The 25,232-nt window shown below is 44.2% G+C and overlaps 1 protein-coding gene across 49 annotated transcripts in view; it reads right to left on the reverse strand.

Moving 5' to 3' along the window:
* LOC118376256 (adhesion G protein-coupled receptor L1) overlaps positions 1 to 25,232 on the reverse strand; it is a 326,381-nt gene that overhangs the window by 17,026 nt on the left and 284,123 nt on the right. For all 49 annotated transcript variants that reach the window (XR_008136747.1, XR_008136723.1, XR_008136709.1 and 46 more), the window contains 11 exons: positions 20,635 to 20,815; positions 20,333 to 20,455; positions 15,262 to 15,467; positions 12,565 to 12,738; positions 6,164 to 6,373; positions 5,259 to 5,479; positions 4,862 to 4,928; positions 4,549 to 4,640; positions 3,473 to 3,641; positions 1,707 to 1,862; positions 963 to 1,059 (listed from right to left, as the gene is read on the reverse strand). Coding sequence is in view for 2 of the 49 variants with exons in the window: in XM_052519291.1 (XP_052375251.1) it covers positions 963 to 1,059; positions 1,707 to 1,862; positions 3,473 to 3,641; positions 4,549 to 4,640; positions 4,862 to 4,928; positions 5,259 to 5,479; positions 6,164 to 6,373; positions 12,565 to 12,738; positions 15,262 to 15,467; positions 20,333 to 20,455; positions 20,635 to 20,815 (1,696 nt within the window). In the remaining 47 variants the exon portion in view is untranslated. The remainder of the gene's footprint in view (positions 1 to 962; positions 1,060 to 1,706; positions 1,863 to 3,472; positions 3,642 to 4,548; positions 4,641 to 4,861; positions 4,929 to 5,258; positions 5,480 to 6,163; positions 6,374 to 12,564; positions 12,739 to 15,261; positions 15,468 to 20,332; positions 20,456 to 20,634; positions 20,816 to 25,232) is intronic.

A 25,232-nucleotide genomic window follows, 5' to 3' on the forward strand; every position in this document is an offset into this window, starting at 1 on the left:
TGTCACTTGTTAAATCCACTTCAATCAGTGTAGATGAAGGAGAGGAGACAGGTTAAAGATGAAGGAGAGGAGACAGGTTAAAGATGAAGGAGAGGAGACAGGTTAAAGATGAAGGAGAGGAGACAGGTTAAAGATGAAGGAGAGGAGACAGGTTAAAAATGAAGGAGAGGAGACAGGTTAAAGAAGGATTTTGAAGCTTTGAGACATGGGTTGTGTATGGGCTATGGTAGCATGTGCCAGGCGCACCAGTTTGTGTCAAGAACTGCAACGCTTTTCACGCTCAACAGTTTGCCGTGTTTATCAAGAATGGTCCACCACCCAATGGACATCCAGCCAACTTGATACAACGGTGGAAAGCATTGGAGTCAACATGGGCCAGCATCCCTGTGGAACGCTTTCAACACCTTGCAGAGTGGATATTGGGAAGGTGTTTCTAATGTTTGGTATACCCAGAGAATACTTTCTCTGGGTATGTCAGTTCCAGGAAAGCGAATCTCCTTCCCCTCCCCTCCTCTCTTCTTACTCTCTCCTCCTCTCCTCGCACCCTCTCCCTCACTTGTTCCTGTCACTCTCTTCAATAATACTAATTACCCCCAGCCAGCTCGTACGCTAATCAGTTCATTAAAAACAAAATGGATGAAATTAACATAAATAGTGACGGTTGATTTAGCTGCTACCTCTTTGTCATCATCAACTCTTCCCTCCCTCCCAGATAATTCTGATCCCCATGACGATGGCTGCCACGGCGACGGTATACCACCGGCTGCTCAGGCTATTGCTCGTGTCAATGTACACTGGCTCCTCTTCCTCGCTCTCTGTCTCTGACAGTAGACTCAGCGGTGCTCCTACTTCGTTCTGCCTGTCTGTCTGTCAGTTCTGATGAGCCTGCCATAGAGGTGTGCGTGATTGGAGAGGGGGACAGCAGGGGGTTAGAGGGGGGTTAAGGGGGTGGGGAGTCTCACCACGGTTGAGTGAAGGAGTACTGTTGATGTCTCCCGCCATGAAGGAAGATTCCGTCTGCTTCCGAACCGTGTCGTTCCACATCCTGCGGATCCGACTCTGGAACGCCGGAGAAGAGAAGCACACAGTGAAGCAAAACAAGACAGACAGACAGGAATTAACAAGACAGACAGACAAGAATTAACAAGACAGACAGACAGGAATTAACAAGACAGACAGACAGATAGATAGACAGACAGGAATAAACAATATGATATAATATTGTAACTATGTGAGGCTGGAACACTGCCAAGCTTACATGGATCTGTCTAAAACTACTAAGCAAACACATACATGCTACCAGAGATACATGAAGTAAATAAGCTCACGCAATAGGCATACTAACATAAACAAGTTAATGCACGCAGATAAACAACATCAGATTGAGACGTGGTAGATCCAAATAGAGATGAAGGTTTCTGATTAGATTTGTGAAGCGTGTGATAGCCGGTATGTCAACTGTAGACTGAGAGTGTATTGTGTGTGTGTGTTTAGAGTGTTGTCAAAGAGAATTAGGTATGGGACAGGCCTACACTTTGTAGATTGGTGCGTGTAATCTGTGGGTTTGTGTATGGCATGATGTGCCCTGTGTGTGCACCCATATAGTCCCTTAAAGTCTGTGCGTGTATGCATGCGTGCACACGTGTGTGTGTGTGTGTGTGGTGTGTATGTGGTGTGTGTGCGTGTGTGTATGTCCGTTCACTGACCTGTCTGTGTGCGGCAGCGTGGCGGGCCTGGTTGCCAGTGTAGTAGCGGTTGTTGGCACGCAGTGCAGAGTTCTTCAGGGAGCCGTGGGAGCTGGTGGTGGAGGTACGGCTGCAGCAGTACGAGTGACGCAGACACTTACTGTACTCCTTATGCACCTGCATGGAGAGAGAGGGCAAACATGGCTTAGACACACGCATGTAAGCTGTAGACTCGCATACATACACACTAGTGGTGCGCGAGTCGGCTGTTTATTCACCAGCACCTGCCCATAACTGCTAATAACTCATCCTCAACCGCCCAACTATATGTGATAAAGTGAAAATCTGCACCGGACGCGCTAATATAGAAAATGTGCTGTAGGCTACAGTCAAAGATGGAGGAATGATTATTGGACAGGGGGTGCAAGACTTTATGTTTTTGCCTGATTTCGATATGTTTCTGCTTCTAATTTTCGACATTTTGGTCGGCTATTAGTTAGTCATCTTGTCTATAATTAGATACATGCACCTTCTCTTCTGTCATTATATGTTGCCATAGAAGACTAAATAAACCATTGCTCACCAGAATAAGATCATAAATTGATAGAATGAATCCTTCAATCTAGTGAATATCGGTAGGCTAAAGTTTTCTCTGTCATCTCTGCTTCTTTCGTGGAGGAAAGATGTTTAGGGACCGGGGAGAAAATGCAATAACAAAACAAAAAAAAGTAAACTTCCAAATTACATCAGTTTGACCGGTTGTAAGCTGTGAAAACGACCAAACATTTCATTTCGGCTTGGATGCATATTTTAGGTGGTAGAAATACTATCAGCTTTTATGATGTTGATGAAGAGAGCACCTTTGCAGACAGTATCTAACTGCACATTCACATTCTCTCAAAATGCTGAAAGAAATCATATTTCTCCACTCCTGTTCCAGAATCAAAATATAGCCTACATTTGTTGTATCATTTACTACAAGAAATGCTTAATTCTGCAAGAGTTGATATTGAGACTATGTGAGAGGTTATAGACCTACAGTCAGTGTCCAGATTTCCGTTTCCATTTAACCCATCTGAACAGTAGGCTACAGTTCCCTTCTCGTGCCATAGGCCTATCTGAAGTCCCCGTCTTGTGTCTGTTGAATGTGTATAGTGCCTCACAACCATCACACATAACATAGCCAGCACTGCTATCATCCTCTTTTACCACTTCTAACTTTTCTGGCCTCCCTTCTCTTTATTTTCATTTCTCAATTTTGAGCTTTTCTCTTGAATTAAACTCTGACATTGTTATTTTTGCCTCAGTGGGTCAAAGTTAACTTTTTCTACCCATTCCCAAAATAATTTTCAGATTGGCATATAGGCTATTGGTGCATGTACAGTTAGGCCCTAAGGCTAATGCCAGATAACCTAAAACAGCTAAAGAAAAACCTCAATGTAGCCTAGACATAAATTACACAAGAATGATACATTTATGGATTTTTCATTCTGAACATACGGACTCAAGATTTTCATCAGGCAAAGACATACATGCTTTGAGAAAATTAACATTTCAAATAGACAGAGCACTGAATAGTGCACCTAGTGATGTACAGTGCATAATTACCCTGTTTAATTAAAATTTGGTTAAATAATCACCTCCTTCTCACAGGAATTATTAAGGGAAAGTAACAACATAAATCAGGCTCCAGACTGTAATTATATTCCAACATGTCTATTTAAAATGTTATGCTTAGTTTACTCAATAGAAAAGGTCACTTTTAGATATGTGAGTGTTTGAGTTACCTTTTTCTGCAGAGCGCAGTGGAAGATGAAGATGAACATGCCCTGGAAGGCGTTGAAGGTGGTGAAGAGGTAAGCCATGATGACCGTGTTCTCGTTGATGAAGAGGAGGCCGAAGGACCAGGTCAGACCAAGCAGGAAGAGCAGGGCGATGGCCCCAATAGCCCATGACCTGGGGAGGAGAGGGCATGCTAATGTTAGCTTAGCATCACAATGAAACCACTCACACAGACCGAAGCCAACCCTCTACCCAGCATGGCTGTTTTGCCTTAAGATGCATGTGTCTCAACTGTACTGGCTTTGAACCTACTATCTGGAATATCTGCTTTGAAAATGACTCATTGTTATTACAATACAACGTAGTCTCAGAGCATTTTGTATTATACTGTACCTAAATCTGTACCTAAATCTGAGTTATGTATTCATTTGTGTATCTCCATCATTTCAACACGTATATGTTATGAATTCCAATTTGTTGTTGCTAACGTTAGCTAGGGGGCTAGCTCTTGAGGTTAGGATTTGAGGTTAAGGATTTATGGTTAAGGATAGGAGTTAGGTTAAAGGGATAAGGTTAGGGTTAGTTAAAAGGGTTAAGGTTAGGGTAAGCCAAAAGGGTTAAGGTTAGGGTTAGAGTAAGGGTTAACTAAACGGGTTAAGGTTAGGGGAAGGGTTAGCTAACATGCTAAGTAGTTGCAATATAGCTAAAAAGTAGTAACTAGTTGTAAAGTTGCTAATTAGCTAAAGTTGTCCATGATGAGATTCAAACACTCAACCTTTGGGTTGTTAGACGTTTATGTTATTTGTCCACCCATCAACCCAGACCAACCACCCTACTTTTGTTTTTGCCTTAAGTAACCTTCTGTCTTATGTAACCACACCAAACATTACATATCATACTAATTTAAGTGTCCTGGATTTACATATACTATGTAACCAGTCTGGACAATATGACAAACATTATTCTGCTTTTCCTTCATTTTTTCAGACTTCCAACCCATCTCTCACTGATACAGGAAATGCCCTAATCACATGACCTGGGAGGCTTCACTGACCCCTAACCTCTGCTGAGTGGGACTCACTTGATGTTGTCGAGGCGACTGGAGTCAGGTTTTAGCGCAGAGGAGTTGCGGGTCATCTTGTGCACAGTGATCATGAGGAACACCAGGTTCATCTAGGGGGGAAAGGTTAAAGGTTACACATGTCTACAACACATTCAGTGGAATCCTAGAACACCCTCTGGTCTTAAATTGTTGTAACATTTGTGAAGTTAGTCTTTAGTACAGGCCCTATATTTCTCCAGGAACTAAGAGGATTAAGTAAATAAGTAAGAAGCCTGAATGAAAAAGAATGTAATACAGTTGGTCATAATAGCATCATAATGAATGACTGTACCATAATAACAAAAGAAACAGGGCCAATGAAGCTCCAGATGAAGTAGTTATCCACCCGCAACCAGCACCTAGACATGGGACATAGGAAAAGATTCAAATATCACAGTCACACTCGCACACATGTACCCATGCACACACACATACATCACACACACAAATCACACATCACACACACACACTCATCCCCTGTCTCGGAGGATATCTTAAGGAAGCTAATCAGCAGGCTTCGGCTAACTGTTCAAAACTCTTGTCCATGGGGGGAAGACAACGAAAGAGAACAATCCTCTTCAAACTACACTCCATATTACATTCCCTGTCAGGGGAACAGTCTAGGCACTCTAAACTAGCATAACCCTGTCTCTCAATCTGCAGGTGAAAAGGGACTGCTTCACACGTACGCTTTCTTGGTCCCATAGCTCCGGTAGTCTATGGCTGCCGAGATGCCCACCACCAGAGCTGGGAAGCAGTAGCCACACAGGTAGTAGTACTTCTTGCGGGAGTACTCGCTCTCAAACACCTCCACCAGCAACAGATAGAGCTGCACCCCCTCCAGACACATCCAGGAGAATGCAGCCAGGAAGAAGAAGTGAAGCAGCCCAGCAAAGATCGGACAGGCAATCTGAGACAGAGAGAAGGAGAAGGAGAAAGAGATAGAGGGAGACAGAGGGATTTCAGGGGCGGCAGCGTAGCCTAGTGGTTAGAGCATTGAACTAGTAACTGAAAGGTTGCAAGTTCAAATCCCTGAGCTGAAAAGGTACAAATCTGTTGTTCTGCCCCCGAACAAAGCAGCTAACCCACTGTTCCTAGGCCATCATTGAAAATAAGAATGAGTTCTTAACTGATTTGCCTATTTAAATAAAGGCAATTGTTTTTTAAAGGGACTGAGAGAGAGAAAGAATGAGAAGGAGAGTACAATAAAATAAAAAGAGAGATTTAAAAAACAGAGGGGTGAAAAGAAGTGAAAGAGAAAAGGAAAATATCAAAGGAAGGTGAGTAAGATCCAGAAAAGGACAGCATAAGGTCATTCAAGCCCTGTAACGGAGGACCTTTTCATTCTCATGATCCATAATGAAAAGCACTTCTCATTTAAGTGCTGATGGTCTGATGGTGTTCCAAGTGTGAGACAGATGTCGCTCTGTCCTGTATTAGGTGTTCCATGTACGAGGCACTTGTCCCCTAGCCTGGCCCCAGATCAGTTATTTCACATGCCACATGACAATGTCTTTACGACTTAACAAGACATCACAAACAGATCAGGAACCAGGCTACATGTCCCTCTCTCCCTCTCCCCTCCCCTACTCACGTGGTACTGGGTCTTGTCGATTCCAATAAGGAAGAGGAGCTCTGCGATGAAGAGGTTGATGCAGAGGTTCTTGTGGATGGTGTTGCGGTCGGTCTGCAGGCCCCTCAGGAAGCAAAAGGTAGAGATGCAGATAGCCAGGCACACCAAGCTGATCACTATGCCCACCCAGGTGATCACAAACAGGATCAACTCATGCATCCTCCCAGGGTACTGTGGAGAGAGGGATGGTGGGGATGGAGAGGGAGGAAAAGGGGTGGGGGAGAGAGATGGGGGAGAAGAGGGAGAGGAGAGGTGAGACAGATATAGGGAGGAAAGGGATGGGAGGTAGTAATGATGGGAGACAAGGAGAAAGACAAGGAGGGACAGGGTGAGAGTGAGAGTGAGAGAGAGAGTTTATTTGTAAATGTATTCACATTCAGCTAAAATGTAGAGACAAGGAGACGAAACATCCTGAAAAAATACATGACATTCACATTCAAGTGAATGTCAGTCAGAGTTGCAGGACATGAATTTGTAAGTGTGATTGCGTGGGAGGGAGAAATAAAGAGAGAGAGAGAGAGAGAAAGAGAGAGAGATTGGAGAAGGAGAAAGAGAGTCGTTTGAGTAAGTGTGTGTGTGTTTGTGTGTATGCGTGTGTGCATATATGTGTGTGTGCATGTATGTGTGTGCCAAGGTTATTATAGTTTAGTGTTATTATATTCATTTTCTATCTATTAGTTTGAAGAATATTGTTTCAAATTCAGTTTAGTTTCAGTTAGTTTCACATTCACTTTACTAGTTTTTATTTAGTTTAAAGGGGCAATCAGCAGTTGCTACATACATTTTTTGCCTTGTAAATTAATGACATGCACCCATTGATTCTTGAAGAATATTACTTATAAATGAGCTTAGTTCAACTGTCGTACCTCATCAGGACTTCAAATATTAGCTTGTTTGTAAACAAAGTAAATGTAAACAAACAATGTATAGCATAAAAAACATGGTTTAAACTATAATTTGGATATCAAGCATGGTCAATCCTTGCATGCATAGCTATGTCTATGAATTTCTTGTTTTTACTTCCTGCTTTGAGAAATTGTAGAAATGGCTGCGGATATTGTAGGAATGGGCGGAGTTTAGTCATAATTATGACTGTGGGTGTGTTGGGTGACGCCCATCAGTATGTGCTGTGTCATAGAGATCCTGTTAAATTACTAGAGGGGCTATTTAATAAACCCTCAAAATTCCATCAGCAACTGATTTCAGCAAGTTTATGGATGTGGATTGACTGCCTTGTTTGAATAGAATGTTGGCATATTGGCAGTTACTTTGAAAAATGAATGGAATAATTCCTCTACAATTTGGATGGCTAGCTAGCTAACAAACATACAGTGTATATACATTCTTCAAATTCATTATTTGACACAATATCTGATCAACTCCCTAACTAAAATGGCTGATCTTTATCCCATCATAAGAAGGTTCATGTCCATTCTAGCATTCAAATTCCCAATTATATGTGCTGTTATTGGTTGATTCAGCTCTAATGAGATTAGATAAACATATATTCCACTGTATTAGCCACATCAGTTAACATAATTTGAATGAACATTCTACATTACCGTGGAAATGATTGCGTCACAATACCAGGCAGCCATTGCGAGTGTACCCATGAGTTTACCAGTCAAATTGCCAGGGTGAGCGGTTCCAAGACCATTTTATTCATCGTTTGCTACAACACCGTGCTTGTTTCAGCAATGTGTAATAACATTTTATCATGTTGTCAAGAGTCCAAGAGTTATCGCAGAAACAGGGCACGTTTGATCACTTTCGTCAAGTCGTTGACCATTTTCGGTCACAGCCTTCCAAAGTGTGTTGCATTATGGGGATACAATCTGTCTGACTTGTGCCTATATGACAACTGCATGAACTTGACAAAAACCATGTGGTCAAAGATCATGAAGTTTTGAACCCCCCTAAGTCAATACTTTGTAGAGCAACCTTTACAGCTGCAAGTGTCTTGGGTTATGTGTCTATGAGCTTGGGACATCTAGCCACTGGGATTTTTGCCCATTATTCAAGGGAAAACTTCTCCAGATCCTTCAAGTTGGATGGGTTCCACTGGTGTACAACAAAATGTCATACCACACATTCTCAATTGGATTAAGGTCTGGGCTTCGACTAGGCCATTCCAAGGCATTTAAATGTTTCCCCTTAAACCACTCGAGTGTTGCTTTAGTAGTATGCTTAGAGTCATTGTCTTGCTGGAAGGTGAACCTCCGTCCCAGTCTCAAATCTCTGGAAGACTGAAACAGGTTTCCCTCAAGAATCTCCCTGTATTTAGTCCCAGCCATCATTCATTCAATTCTGACCAGTTTCCCAGTCCCTGCCGATGAAAAACATTGCATGATGCTGCCACTACCATGCTTCACTGTGGGGATGGGGTTCTCAAGGTGATGAGAGGTGTTGGGTTTGAGCCAGATATAGCGTTTTCCTGGATGGCCAAAAAGCTCACTTTTAGTCTCATCTGACCAGAGAACATTCTTCCAAATGTATGGGAAGTCTCCCACATGCCTTTTGGGGAACACCAGAAAGCAATGGCTTTTTTTCTGGCCACTCTTCCGTAAAGGCCTGATCTGTGGAGTGTAGGGCTTAAAGTGGTCCAGTGGTCCAATGGACAGATACTCCAATCTCCTCTGTGGAGCTTTGCAGCTACTTCAGGTTTATCTTTGGTCTCTTTGTTGCCTCTCTGATTAATGCCCTCCTTGCCTGGTTCGTGAATTTTGGTGAGCAGCCCTCTCTTGGCAGGTTTGTTGTGGTGGCATATTCTTTCAATTTTTTAATAATGGATTTAATGGTGCTCTGTGGGATGTTCAAAGTTTCTGATATATTTTATAACACAACCCTGATCTGTACTTCTCCACAACTTTGTCCCTGACCTGTTTGGAGAGTTCCTTAGTCTTCATGGTGGCGCTTGCTTGGTGGTGCCCCTTGCTTACTGGAGTTGCAGACACTGGGGCCTTTCAGAACAGGTGTATATATTCTTATATATCATGTGACACGTAATTTGTTGCACCAAATCTTATTTAGGGGCTTCATAGCAAAGGGAGTGAATACATATACAGTGGGGAGAACAAGTATTTGATACACTGCCGATTTTGCAGGTTTTCCCACTTACAAAGCATGTAGAGGTCTGTAATTTTTATCATAGGTACACTTCAACTATGAGAGACGGAATTTAAAACAAAAATCCAGAAAATCACATTGTATGATTTTAAGTAATTAATTTGCATTTTATTGCATGACATAAGTATTTGACACATCAGAAAAGCAGAACTTAATATTTGGTACAGAAACCTTTGTTTGCAATTACAGAGATCATACGTTTCCTGTAGTTCTTGACCAGGTTTGCGCACACTGCAGCAGGGATTTTGGCCCACTCCCCCATACAGATCTTCTCCAGATCCTTCAGGTTTCGGGGCTGTCGCTGGGCAATATGGACTTTCAGCTCCCTCCAAAAATGTTCTATTGGGTTCAGGTCTGGAGACTGGCTAGGCCACTCCAGGATCTTGAGATGCTTCTTACGGAGCCACTCCTTAGTTGCCCTGGCTGTGGGTTTCGGGTCATTGTCATGCTGGAAGACCCAGCCACGACCCATCTTCAATGCTCTTACTGAGGGAAGGAGGTTGTTGGCCAAGATCTCGCGATACATGGCCCCATCCATCCTCCCCTCAATATGGTGCAGTCGTCCTGTTCCCTTTGCAGAAAAGCATCCCCAAAGAATGATGTTTCCACCTCCATTCTTCACAGTTGATATGGTGTTCTTGGGGTTGTACTCATCCTTCTTCTTCCTCCAAACACAGTGAGTGGAGTTTAGACCAAAAAGCTCTATTTTTGTCTCATCAGACCACATGACCTTCTCCCATTCCTCCTCTGGATCATCCAGAGGGTCATTGGCAAACTTCAGACGGGCCTGGACATGCGCTGGCTTGAGCAGGGGGACCTTGCGTGCGCTGCAGGATTTTAATCCATGACGGCGTAGTGTGTTACTAATGGTTTTCTTTGAGACTGTGGTCCCAGCTCTCTTCAGGTCATTGACCAGGTCCTGCCGTGTAGTTCTGGGCTGATCCCTCACCTTCCTCATGACCATTGATGCCCCACGAGGTGAGATCTTGCATGGAGCCCCAGACCGAGGGTGATTGACCGTCATCTTGAACTTCTTCCATTTTCCAATAATTGTGCCAACAGTTGTTGCCTTTTCACCAAGATGCTTGTCTGTTGTCCTGTAGCCCATCCCAGCCTTGTGCAGGTCTCCAATTTGATCCCCGATGTCCTTACACAGCTCTCTGGTCTTGACCATTGTAGAGAGGTTGGAGTCTGTTTGATTGAGTGTGTGGACAGGTGTCTTTTATACAGGTAACGAGTTCAAACAGGTGCAGTTAATACAGGGAATGAGTGGAGAACAGGAGGACTTCTTAAAGAAAAACTAACAGGGAGCCGGAATTCTTACGGGTTGGTAGGTGATCAAATACTTATGTCATGCAATAAAATGCAAATGAATTCCTTAAAAATGTGAAAAATGTGATTTTCTGGATTTTTGTTTTAGATTCCGTCTCTCACAGTTGATACATTTTTTTTTATTTTACTAGGCAAGTCAGTTAAGAACAAATTATTATTTTCAATGATGGGTTAACTGCCTGTTTGGGGGCAGGACGACAGATTTGTACCTTGTACTTTGTCAGCTCAGGGATTTGAACAGATTTGTACCTTGTACTTTGTCAGCTCAGGGATTTGAACTTGCAACCTTTCGGTTACTAGTCCAACACTAGGCTACCCTGCCGCCCCATGCTTTGTAAGTAGGAAAACCTGCAAAATCGGCAGTGTATCAAATAATTGTTCTCCCCACTGCACATGCACCACTTTTCCATTTAAGTTATTTTTTTAATTTCACTTCACCAATTTGTCCATGAAATGAAATCCAAATAAAAATCAATTTAAATTACAGGTTCTAATGCAACAAAATAGGAAAAACGCCAAGGGGGATGAATACTTTCGCAAGGCACTGTATATTTAGTCTTTACCACTCAAATGCGCCCAATATATGTGGTGCTGCTCATGGCAACGTCATCTCGCTGAGTCTACCTTTAAATTATAAAGGTAGACTCAACGTGACTCGCCAGATTCCGAAGCTTGAAAACCCTATAAAAAAAACATTCTATTCCCCCCCCCTTCCCCCCCAAAAATTACTAAAACTGAACATAGTTTTGGAGTCAAAGATAACAGTTCCAGTATAGCCGGATGTGGAGATCCTGGGCTCTAGTGATAACACGTGGTCTGCGGTTGTGGAGATCCTGGGCTGGAGTGATAACATGTGGTCTGCGGATGTGGAGATCCTGGGCTGGAGTGATAACATGTGGTCTGCGGATGTGGAGATCCTGGGCTGGAGTGATAACACGTGGTCTGCGGTTGTGGAGATCCTGGGCTGGAGTGATAACACGTGGTCTGCGGATGTGGAGATCCTGGGCTGGAGTGATAACACGTGGTCTGCGGTTGTGGAGATCCTGGGCTGGAGTGATAACACGTGGTCTGCGGTTGTGGAGATCCTGGGCTGGAGTGATAACACGTGGTCTGCGGTTGTGGAGATCCTGGGCTGGAGTGATAACACGTGGTCTGCGGATGTGGAGATCCTGGGCTGGAGTGATAACACGTGGTCTGCGGTTGTGGAGATCCTGGGCTGGAGTGATAACACGTGGTCTGCGGTTGTGGAGATCCTGGGCTGGAGTGATAACACGTGGTCTGCGGTTGTGGAGATCCTGGGCTGGAGTGATAACACATGGTCTGCCGTTGTGGAGATCCTGGGCTGGAGTGATAACACGTGGTCTGCGGATGTGGAGATCCTGGGCTGGAGTGATAACACGTGGTCTGCGGTTGTGGAGATCCTGGGCTGGAGTGATAACACGTGGTCTGCGGTTGTGGAGATCCTGGGCTGGAGTGATAACATGTGGTCTGCGGTTGTGGAGATCCTGGGCTGGAGTGATAACATGTGGTCTGCGGTTGTGGAGATCCTGGGCTGGAGTGATAACATGTGGTCTGCGGTTGTGGAGATCCTGGGCTGGAGTGATAACACGTGGTCTGCGGTTGTGGAGATCCTGGGCTGGAGTGATAACACGTGGTCTGCGGTTGTGAGGCTCGTAGGACGTACTGCCAAATTCTCTAAAACAACACTGGGGTGGCTGATGATTTTCGGGTTTTCATTTACTATAATAACCTTGGTGTGTACCAGTCTGTCTGTCTGTCTGTCTGTCTGTCTGTCTGTCTGTCTGTCTGTCTGTCTGTCTGTCTGTCTGTCTGTCTGTCTGTCTGTCTGTCTGTCTGTCTGTATGCCTGTGTGCGTGTGTGTGTGTAATATCCACTGGACCTACATCAGGCTGGTGGTGGGCCATGAGCACAGCAAAGTTGGTGAGGTGGGAACAGGAGCAGGTGGTGTGTGTGCTGTTGGTGTCCAGCAGTCTACAACCCTGAGACGACCACTGGCCTGTCATCGACCGCTCAGAGTAATTCCAGAACGAACAGTTGGGACTGTAGTGGTTCTCCAACTGGAGGGAGAGAGTGAGAGAGAGGGGGGGGGGTAATTTCAAAAGAAAATTCATTAACTTTATTGATACCCAAGGTAAATGGTTCTGTCGCAGGCTTTATAACAACACACAAACATAAATAACAAACATAAAGTGCTGCAATCCATTTAAACATGTTTCTATACAGTACAAGCAGATGACAGGGAAAGAAAATACAGCCTATTTACCTATTTAAACAGTTGGCAAATATGTGGGAGAGAGAGAGAAAGGGTGAGAGGTGAAATATATTGTAATGCATATGCACAGTAACAGAACAGTGTGTACAGTGTGGGGGATGTAGGGTTTGATGCTCTGTATACGGTATGTGTATGGGCTTGTTAGTCTACTACAGTACAGTATGTGTATGGTCTTGTTAGTCTACTACAGTACAGTATGTGTATGGGCTTGTTAGTCTACTACAGTACAGTATGTGTATGGTCTTGTTGGCTACTACAGTACAGTATGTGTATGGGCTTGTTAGTCTACTACAGTACAGTATGTGTATGGTTTTGTTGGCTACTACAGTACAGTATGTGTATGGGCTTGTTTGTCTACTACAGTACAGTATGTGTATGGGCTTGTTTGTCTACTACAGTACACTATGTGTATGGGCTTGTTTGTCTACTACAGTACAGTATGTGTATGGGCTTGTTAGTCTACTACAGTACAGTATGTGTATGGGCTTGTTTGTCTACTACAGTACAGTATGTGTATGGGCTTGTTTGTCTACTACAGTACAATATGTGTATGGGCTTGTTTGTCTACTACAGTACAGTATGTGTATGGGCTTGTTTGTCTACTACAGTACAGTATATGTATGGGCTTGTTTGTCTACTACAGTACAGTATATGTATGGGCTTGTTTGTCTACTACAGTACAGTATGTGTATGGGCTTGTTTGTCTACTACAGTACAATATGTGTATGGGCTTGTTTGTCTACTACAGTACAGTATGTGTATTGTTTGTCTACTACAGGGCAGTTGTTTGTCTACTACAGTACAGTATATGTATGGGCTTGTTTGTCTACTACAGTACAGTATATGTATGGGCTTGTTTGTCTACTACAGTACAGTATGTGTATGGGCTTGTTTGTCTACTACAGTACAGTATGTGTATGGGTTTGTCTTGTTTGTCTTGTTTGTCTACAGTACAGTATGTGTATGGGCTTTGTCTACTCAGTACAGTATGTGTATGGGCAGTACAGTATGTGTATGGGCTTGTTAGTCTACTACAGTACAGTATGTGTATGGGCTTGTTAGTCTACTACAGTACAATATGTGTATGGGCTTGTTAGTCTACTACAGTACAGTATGTGTATGGGCTTGTTAGTCTACTACAGTACAGTATGTGTATGGGCTTGTTAGTCTACTACAGTACAGTATGTGTATGGGCTTGTTTGTCTACTACAGTACAGTATGTGTATGGGCTTGTTAGTCTACTACAGTACAGTATGTGTATGGGCTTGTTAGTCTACTACAGTACAGTATGTGTATGGGCTTGTTAGTCTACTACAGTACAATATGTGTATGGGCTTGTTAGTCTACTACAGTACAGTATGTGTATGGGCTTGTTAGTCTACTACAGTACAGTATGTGTATGGGCTTGTTAGTCTACTACAGTACAATATGTGTATGGGCTTGTTAGTCTACTACAGTACAGTATGTGTATGAGCTTGTTTGTCTACTACAGTACAGTATGTGTATGAGCTTGTTAGTCTACTACAGTACAGTATGTGGTGTAGTGTTTAACCTCCTGTATGTGTACATTATGTCAATGTACATTTATGTTTATGTATTTATTATTATTTAAAATGTTATTTTACCTTAGTTTAACTAGGCAAGTCAGGGTTAACTGCCTTGTTCAGGGGCAGAACGGCAGATTTTTAAATTGTCAGCTCGGGGATTCGATCTTTCAACCTTTCGGTTTATGCAAGTGTATGTGAGTGTAATTTTCATGTGAGTGTATTGTGTATATTGGAGTTTATTGTGTGTATGTGAGTGAAGTGTGTATACTGGAGTGTATTGTGTATGGGAGTGTATTGTGTGTATGGGAGTGTATTGTGTATGGGTGTGTCTCGTATATATGGGAGTGTATTATGTATGGGTGTGTATTGTGTGTATGGGAGTGTATTGTGTATAGTGTATGGGTGTATATTCTGTGTATGTGAGTGTATTGTGTATGGGAGTGTATTGTGTGTATGGGAGTGTATTGTGTATGGGTGTGTATTGTGTGTATGGAAGTGTATTGTGTATATGGGAGTGCATTGTGTATATGGGAGTGTATTGTGTGTATGGGAGAGTTTGTGGACTGTATGTGTGTGAGTCACAGGAGGTTGGTGGGCTCATGGTAATGTCTGGAGCGTAATGAATGGAATGGTATCAAATACATCAAACACATGATTTTCATGCGTTTGATGCCATTCCATTTGCTATGTTCCGGCCATTGTTATGAGCCGTTCTGTAAGTATGTAAGCGTATGACATTAAATGTATCTGTAAGTGTATACCTGTAAGTGTTTGAGTGTGAACACCACCGGCTCAGTGAGGAACACTCTGCTGGACTCTTTATTGATGGAGGCGGCGATGACGTGGGAGTTGACCGCCAAGCCCCGCTCCCCCGGTGCCGCCTCCAGCTCCATCTTCACCGTGGCGTTCTCCGTAGACAGGAAGGAGCCCAAGTTCTTATAAAGAACAAACACTACCTTGACTTGGCCTGGAGGGGGAGAGAGAGATGAGAGACGGGGAGAGACGGGGAGAGATGGGTAGAGAGCGAAAGGGTCAGAGAGAGAGACGGGGAGCGGGAGAAAGAAGAAGAGAGAGAGAGATAGAGAGGGGAAATGAGAGAGGGAAAGGAAACAGAGAAAAAAGAAACCGAAATAGTGTGTGAAGGGAGCATAATAAGGAGAGCGAGTCAGACAGAGTAAGAGAACAGAAAGAGGTAAAGGAGAGGGAAGGGGGGGAGGAGAGGGAGTAAGAGAGAGAGATAGAACATAAAGAGGGGAAGGGGGAAGGAGAGAGAGTCAGAGAGAGAGATAGAACATAAAGAGGGGAAGGGGGGAAGGAGAGGGAGTAAGAGAGAGAGAGATAGAACATAAAGAGGGGAAGGGGGAAGGAGAGAGAGTCAGAGAGAGAGATAGAACATAAAGAGGGGAAGGGGGAAGGAGAGAGAGTCAGAGAGAGAGATAGAACATAAAGAGGGGAAGGGGGGATGGAGAGAGAGTCAGAGAGAGAGATAGAACATAAAGAGGGGAAGGGGGAAGGAGAGGGAGTCAGAGAGAGAGATAGAACATAAAGAGGGGAAGGGGGAAGGAGAGAGAGTCAGAGAGAGAGATAGAACATAAAGAGGGGAAGGGGGGAAGGAGAGGGAGTAAGAGAGAGAGAGATAGAACATAAAGAGGGGAAGGGGGAAGGAGAGAGAGTCAGAGAGAGAGATAGAACATAAAGAGGGGAAGGGGGGAAGGAGAGAGAGTCAGAGAGAGAGATAGAACATAAAGAGGGGAAGGGGGAAGGAGAGACAGTCAGAGAGAGAGATAGAACATAAAGAGGGGAAGGGGGGAGGAGAGACAGTCAGAGAGAGAGATAGAACATAAAGAGGGGAAGGGGGGATGGAGAGAGAGTCAGAGAGAGAGATAGAACATAAAGAGGGGAAGGGGGGATGGAGAGGGAGTCAGAGAGATAGATAGAACATAAAGACGGGAAGGGGATGGAGAGAGAGTCAGAGAGAGAGATAGAACATAAAGAGGGGAAGGGGGAAGGAGAGAGAGTCAGAGAGAGAGATAGAACATAAAGAGGGGAAGGGGGATGGAGAGGGAGTCAGAGAGATAGATAGAACATAAAGAGGGGAAGGGGGATGGAGAGGGAGTCAGAGAGATAGATAGAACATAAAGATGGGAAGGGGGAAGGAGAGAGAGTCAGAGAGAGAGATAGAACATAAAGAGGGGAAGGGGGGATGGAGAGGGAGTCAGAGAGATAGATAGAACATAAAGACGGGAAGGGGATGGAGAGAGAGTCAGAGAGAGAGATAGAACATAAAGAGGGGAAGGGGGAAGGAGAGAGAGTAAGAGAGAGAGATAGAACATAAAGAGGGGAAGGGGGGAAGGAGAGAGAGTCAGAGAGAGAGATAGAACATAAAGAGGGGAAGGGGGAAGGAGAGAGAGTCAGAGAGAGAGATAGAACATAAAGAGGGGAAGGGGGGATGGAGAGAGAGTCAGAGAGAGAGATAGAACATAAAGAGGGGAAGGGGGAAGGAGAGGGAGTAAGAGAGAGAGATATAACATAAAGAGGGGAAGGGGGGAAGGAGAGAGAGTCAGAGAGAGAGACAGAACATAAAGAGGGGAAGGGGGGATGGAGAGAGAGTCAGAGAGAGAGATAGAACATAAAGAGGGGAAGGGGGTGGAGAGAGAGTCAGAGAGAGATAGAACATAAAGAGGGGAAGGGGGGAAGGAAAGAGAGTAAGAGAGAGAGATAGAACATAAAGAGGGGAAGGGGGGAAGGAGAGAGAGTCAGAGAGAGAGATAGAACATAAAGAGGGGAAGGGGGAAGGAGAGAGAGTAAGAGAGAGAGATATAACATAAAGAGGGGAAGGGGGGAAGGAGAGAGAGTCAGAGAGAGAGATAGAACATAAAGAGGGGAAGGGGGAAGGAGAGAGAGTCAGAGAGAGAGATAGAACATAAAGAGGGGAAGGGGGGATGGAGAGAGAGTCAGAGAGAGAGATAGAACATAAAGAGGGGAAGGGGGAAGGAGAGGGAGTAAGAGAGAGAGATAGAACATAAAGAGGGGAAGGGGGAAGGAGAGAGAGTCAGAGAGAGAGATAGAACATAAAGAAGGGAAGGGGGGATGGAGAGAGAGTCAGAGAGAGATAGAACATAAAGAGGGGAAGGGGGGTGGAGAGAGAGTCAGAGAGAGATAGAACAGAAAGAGGGGAAGGGGGATGGAGAGAGTCAGAGAGAGAGATAGAACATAAAGAGGGGAAGGGGGAAGGAGAGAGAGTCAGAGAGAGAGATAGAACATAAAGAGGGGAAGGGGGGATGGAGAGAGAGTCAGAGAGAGAGATAGAACATAAAGAGGGGAAGGGGGGAAGGAGAGAGAGTCAGAGAGAGAGATAGAACATAAAGAGGGGAAGGGGGGTGGAGAGAGAGTCAGAGAGAGATAGAACATAAAGAGGGGAAGGGGGGATGGAGAGAGAGTCAGAGAGAGAGATAGAACATAAAGAGGGGAAGGGGGAAGGAGAGAGAGTCAGAGAGAGAGATAGAACATAAAGAGGGGAAGGGGGGATGGAGAGAGAGTCAGAGAGAGAGATAGAACATAAAGAGGGGAAGGGGGAAGGAGAGAGAGTCAGAGAGAGAGATAGAACATAAAGAGGGGAAGGGGGGATGGAGAGGGAGTCAGAGAGAACATAAAGAGGTAGAGAGGGAAAGAGGGAAGGAGAGAGAAAAGAGAAAGAGGAAAAGGAGGAATAGCAAAGAGAGAAGACAGAAATAGCAAGAGAGGACGGGGAATGGAGGAAAGGGAGAGAGGCAGAGTGACAGGGAGAGAGAGAGAGTTAGTGAAGGTTAGAATGATGGTAAGAACCGTTTCATTTTGACTGGTGGGAAAGAGGGGATATTTAATGTGGAGGGCAATGGAACATTCATCCCTCAAGCATTCACAGATCTATTATTCCATATGAATTTTTCATGTGCGTTTGTTTCAATCATTCTAATCTGGTTCCCACTGCAGAGCCGAGCGCTGACAGAAAACAGAGAAAGGGGAGAGGGAGGGATGGAGGGAGGGAGAGGAGGAATGGAGGACTGGAGGGAGGACTGGAGGGAGGGAGAGGAGGAATGGAGGGAGACTGGAGGGAGGACTGGAGGGAGGGAGAGGAGGAATGGAGGGAGGACTGGAGGGAGGACTGGAGGAAGGACTGGAGGGAGGGAGAGGAGGAATGGAGGGAGGACTGGAGGGAGGACTGGAGGGAGGGAGAGGAGGAATGGAGGGAGGACTGGAGGGAGGACTGGAGGGAGGGAGAGGAGGAATGGAGGGAGGGAGAGGGGAGGAGGAGGGGAGAGGGGGAGGAGGAGGGGAGAGGGGGAGGAGGAGGGGGGCTTGAAACGGGAGAAGAGATTAGAGAAGGGTATAAAATGGTGGAGAGACGGAGCAAGGGAGAGAGAGAGAGCGAGAGCTGAGATTGCTCTGTCAGCCTGTGGGTGATAGTCATCTACACGCCTCTCCAGCTATTCTATTAGGAGTGTTGTTAGGAAACCATCAAGGAAGAAATGGTCTCAGCGCTTTTATTAATCTGATTGGCCTGTTATTATGAAACAATAACTTGGTCAACTGCATGCAGATTACTTTAGACTCGCATGAAAATGCAAATGGAAACATTGACTGAGAGATCCCTGAGCCCATATCTCAGGTCATGGAGTGAACGGGAGATCCCTGAGCCCATATCTCAGGTCATGAAGTGAATGGGAGATTCCTGAGCCCATATCTCAGGTCATGAAGTGAACGGGAGATCCCTGAGCCCATATCTCAGGTCATGAAGTGAACGGGAGATCCCTGAGCCCATATCTCAGGTCATGAAGTGAACGGGAGATTCCTGAGCCCATATCTCAGGTCATGAAGTGAACGGGAGATCCCTGAGCCCATATCTCAGGTCATGAAGTGAACGGGAGATCCCTGAGCCCATATCTCAGGTCATGAAGTGAACGGGAGATCCCTGAGCCCATATCTCAGGTCATGAAGTGAACGGGAGATCCCTGAGCCCATATCTCAGGTCATGAAGTGAACGGGAGATCCCTGAGCCCATATCTCAGGTCATGAAGTGAACGGGAGATTCCTGAGCCCATATCTCAGGTCATGAAGTGAACGGGAGATCCCTGAGCCCATATCTCAGGTCATGAAGTGAACGGGAGATCCCTGAGCCCATATCTCAGGTCATGAAGTGAACGGGAGATCCCTGAGCCCATATCTCGGGTCATGGATAGAACGGGAGATCCCTGAGCCCATATCTCAGGTCATGAAGTGAACGGAGTTCCAGAGGCCATATCTCAGGTCATGAAGTGAACGGGAGATCCCTGAGCCCATATCTCAGGTCATGGAGTGAACGGGAGATCCCTGAGCCCATATCTCGGGTCATGGAGTGAACGGGAGATCCCTGAGCCCATATCTCAGGTCATGGAGTGAACGGGAGATCCCTGAGCCCATATCTCAGGTCATGGAGTGAACGGGAGATCCAGAGCCCATATCTCAGGTCATGAAGTGAACGGGAGATCCCTGAGCCTATATCTCAGGTCATGGAGTGAACGGGAGATCCCTGAGCCCATATCCCAGGTCATGGAGTGAACGGGAGATCCCTGAGCCCATATCTCAGGTCATGGAGTGAACGGGAGATCCCTGAGCCCATATTTCGGGTCATGAAGTGAACGGGAGATCCCTGAGCCCATATCTCAGGTCATGAAGTGAACGGGAGATCCCTGAGCCCATATCTCAGGTCATGAAGTGAACGGGAGATCCCTGAGCCCATATCTCAGGTCATGGAGTGAACGGGAGCGCTGTAGGGTTTGACTGTGATGTGATGACCGTGATAAGGTTACTGACCATTGCGGCTGTACTGTTTGATGGTGGAGGCGGAGAGCTGGATGGTGCTGTCGCTCACGTAGTTCTGAGGAAAGGACAGGTCCTGAAGGTCCATCTCTGTGTTCAACACGTGCACCTCCAGATCTAAGATACACTCACAGGCACGTGGGAACAAATGGTTAGAGTTGTTCTGCTTTTCCAGGATATTGAGCATGTCCTGCTCTACACCTATCCACCTATTGGAATTACTATGGCTACTAATTCCAATGACTAATCACACACATGCATGCCCCCCACTGCTTCCATTTCCCCCTATTTCTTACCGATATTGGGGGCCCGGTCGGTGAAGCGGTTGCCATACATGTTGTTGGCCAATAGGAAGGCTCCTTTCTCCAGGACGTCCAATAGCATGGTGGCAGTGTGGGCCTGCTCTGTAGTGTTCATGTCCTGCCACGACTCCAGAGCCTCTGTACGCAGCAGGTTGTCCACTGTCTGCACTACCGCCTGGCAACGCAGAGGGGCGCTAAGGTTCACACTATTGTATTACACTGCATTACATTACACATGCTACTGCTGTACATTACATTACATATGCTACTGCTGTACATTACATTACACATGCTACTGCTGTACATTACATTACACATGCTACTGCTGTACATTACATTACACATGCTACTGCTGTACATTACACATGCTACTGCTGTACATTACACATGCTACTGCTGTACATTATATTACACATGCTACTGCTGTACATTACACATGCTACTGCTGTACATTACATTACACATGCTACTGCTGTACATTACACATGCTACTGCTGTACATTACATTACACATGCTACTGCTGTACATTACACATGCTACTGCTGTACATTACACATGCTACTGCTGTACATTACATTACACATGCTACTGCTGTACATTACACATGCTACTGCTGTACATTACATTACACATGCTACTGCTGTACATTACACATGCTACTGCTGTACATTATATTACACATGCTACTGCTGTACATTATATTACACATGCTACTGCATAACATTACATTACACATGCTACTGCTGTACATTACATTACACATGCTACTGCTGTAGATTATATTACACATGCTACTGCTGTACATTACATTACACATGCTACTGCTGTACATTACACATGCTACTGCTGTACATTACACATGCTACTGCTGTACATTACATTACACATGCTACTGCTGTACATTACATTACACATGCTACTGCTGTACATTACACATGCTACTGCTGTACATTACATTACACATGCTACTGCTGTACATTACACATGCTACTGCTGTACATTACATTACACATGCTACTGCTGTACATTACACATGCTACTGCTGTACATTATATTACACATGCTACTGCTGTACATTATATTACACATGCTACTGCTGTACATTACATTACACATGCTACTGCTGTACATTACATTACACATGCTACTGCTGTACATTACACATGCTACTGCTGTACATTACATTACACATGCTACTGCTGTACATTACACATGCTACTGCTGTACATTATATTACACATGCTACTGCTGTACATTATATTACACATGCTACTGCTGTACATTACATTACACATGCTACTGCTGTACATTATATTACACATGCTACTGCTGTACATTACATTACACATGCTACTGCTGTACATTACATTACACATGCTACTGCTGTAGATTATATTACACATGCTACTGCTGTACATTACATTACACATGCTACTGCTGTACATTACATTACACATGCTACTGCTGTACATTACATTACACATGCTACTGCTGTACATTACATTTTCTGCTGCTCTACTCTTATAGTAGACGTTTGACCTGTTATCCAATTTATAACAGAGGCCTGTATGTTTGATTCACCATGTGATTATCTTATACTATACAGGCCTGTATGTTCGATTCATCGTGTGATTCTCTTGTACTATACAGGCCTGTATGTTTGATTCATCTTGTGATTCTCTTGTACTATACAGGCCTGTATGTTTGATTCACCATGTGATTCTCTTATACTATACAGGGCTGTATGTTCGATTCATCGTGTGATTCTCTTGTACTATACAGGCCTGTATGTTTGATTCATCTTGTGATTCTCTTACACTATACAGGCCTGTATGACACGCACAGGGTCAATTGATTATTCTTCATTGTACAGTGGAAGGTAGACACAATCACCATTTCCTCACCATACATCACCATACATTCTTACCATACATCACCATACATTTACCATACATCACCACATTTCCCCTTACCATACATCACCATATATTTCCCCTTACCATACATCACCATACATTTCCCCCTTCCCCTTTTACCATATATCACCATACATTTCCTTCCTTACCATATATCACCATACATTTCCTTACCATACATCACCATATATTTCTCTACTATACATCACCATACATTTCTTCCCCTTACCATACATCACCATACATTTCCCCTTCCCTACCATATATCATTTCCTTACCATACATCACTATATTTCCTTAACCATACATCACCATACATTTCTTACCATACATCACCATATATTTCTTACCATACTCACTATACATTTCCCCTTCCTTTACCATACATCACCATACATTTCTTACCATACATATCACTATACATTTCCCTCTCTTCCCCTTACTAGAATTACAGCTGCACTTCTATGCTCTTCACACAATCACCATACATTTCCCCTTACCATACATCACCATACATTTCCCCTTACCATACATCACCATACATTTCCCCTTACCATACATCACCATACATTTCCCCTTACCATACATCACCATATATTTCCCCTTACCATACATCACCATACATTTCCCCTTCCCCTTACCATACATCACCATACATTTCCCCTTCCCCTTACCATACATCACCATACATTTCCCCTTACCATACATCACCATATATTTCCCCTTACCATACATCACCATACATTTCCCTTCCCCTTACCATACATCACCATACATTTCCCCTTCCCCTTACCATACATCACCATACATTTCCCCTTACCATACATCACCATATATTTCCCCTTACCATACATCACCATACATTTCCCCTTACCATACATCACCATATATTTCCCCTTACCATACATCACCATACATTTCCCCTTCCCCTTACCATACATCACCATACATTTCCCCTTACCATACATCACCATACATTTCCCCTTCCCCTTACCAGACATTTCCCTTCCCCTTACCATACATCACCATACATTTCCCCTTCACCTTACCATACATCACCATACATTTCCCCTTACCATACATCACCATATATTTACCCTTACCATACATCACCATACATTTCTCCTTACCATACATCACCATATATTTCCCCTTCCCCTTACCATACATCACCATACATTTCCCCTTACCATACATTACAATACATTTCCCCTTCCCCTTACCATACATCACCATAATATACATTTCCCCTTCCCCTTACCATACATCACCATACATTTCCCCTTCACCTTACCATACATCACCATACATTTCCCCTTACCATACATCACCATATATTTACCCTTACCATACATCACCATACATTTCTCCTTACCATACATCACCATACATTTCCCCTTCCCCTTACCATACATCACAATACATTTCCCCTTACCATACATCACCATACATTTCCCCTTCCATTTTCCATACATCACAATACATTTCCCCTTACCATACATCACCATACATTTCCCCTTCCCCTTACCATACATCACCATACATTTCCCCTTCCCCTTACAATACATCACCATACATTTCCCCTTACCATACATCACCATACATTTCCCCTTCCCCTTACCATACATCACCATACATTTCCCCTTCACCTTACCATACATCACCATACATTTCCCCTTACCATACATCACCATATATTTCCCCTTACCATACATCACCATACATTTCCCTTCCCCTTACCATACATCACCAAACATTTCCCCTTCCCCTTACCATACATCACCATACATTTCCCCTTCCCCTTACCATACATCACCATACATTTCCCCTTACCATACATCACCATATATTTCCCCTTACCATACATCAGCATACATTTCCCCTTACCATACATTTCCCCTTACCATACATCACCATATATTTCCCTTTACCATACATCACCATACATTTCCCCTTCCCCTTACCATACATCACCATACGTTTCCCCTTACCATACATCACCATACATTTCCCCTTCCCCTTACCATACATCTCCCCTTACCATACATTTCCCCTTTACCTTACCATACATCACCATACATTTCCCCTTACCATACATCACCATATATTTACCCTTACCATACATCACCATACATTTCTCCTTACCATACATCACCATATATTTCCCCTTACCATACTTCACCATACATTTCCCCTTCCCCTTACCATACATCACCATACATTTCCCCTTACCATACATCACCATACATTTCCCCTTCCCCTTACCATACATCACCATACATTTCCCCTTACCATACATCACCATATATTTCCCCTTACCATACATCACCATACATTTCCCCTTACCATACATCACCATATATTTCCCCTGGCCATACATCACCATACATTTCCCCTTCCCCTTACCATACATCACCATACATTTCCCCTTCCCCTTACCATACATCACCATACATTTCCCCTTCCCCATACATCACCCATATATTTCCTTCTACCACCATACATCACCATACATTTCCCCTTCCCCTTACCATACATCACCATACATTTCCCTTACCATACATCACCATACATTTCCCCTTACCATACATCACCATACATTTCCCTTCCCTTACCATACATCACCATACATTTCCCTTACCATACATCACCATACATTTCCCCTTCCCCTTACA

Source organism: Oncorhynchus keta, chromosome 5 (assembly GCF_023373465.1).
Source record: "Oncorhynchus keta strain PuntledgeMale-10-30-2019 chromosome 5, Oket_V2, whole genome shotgun sequence".
NCBI lineage: Eukaryota > Metazoa > Chordata > Actinopteri > Salmoniformes > Salmonidae > Oncorhynchus > Oncorhynchus keta.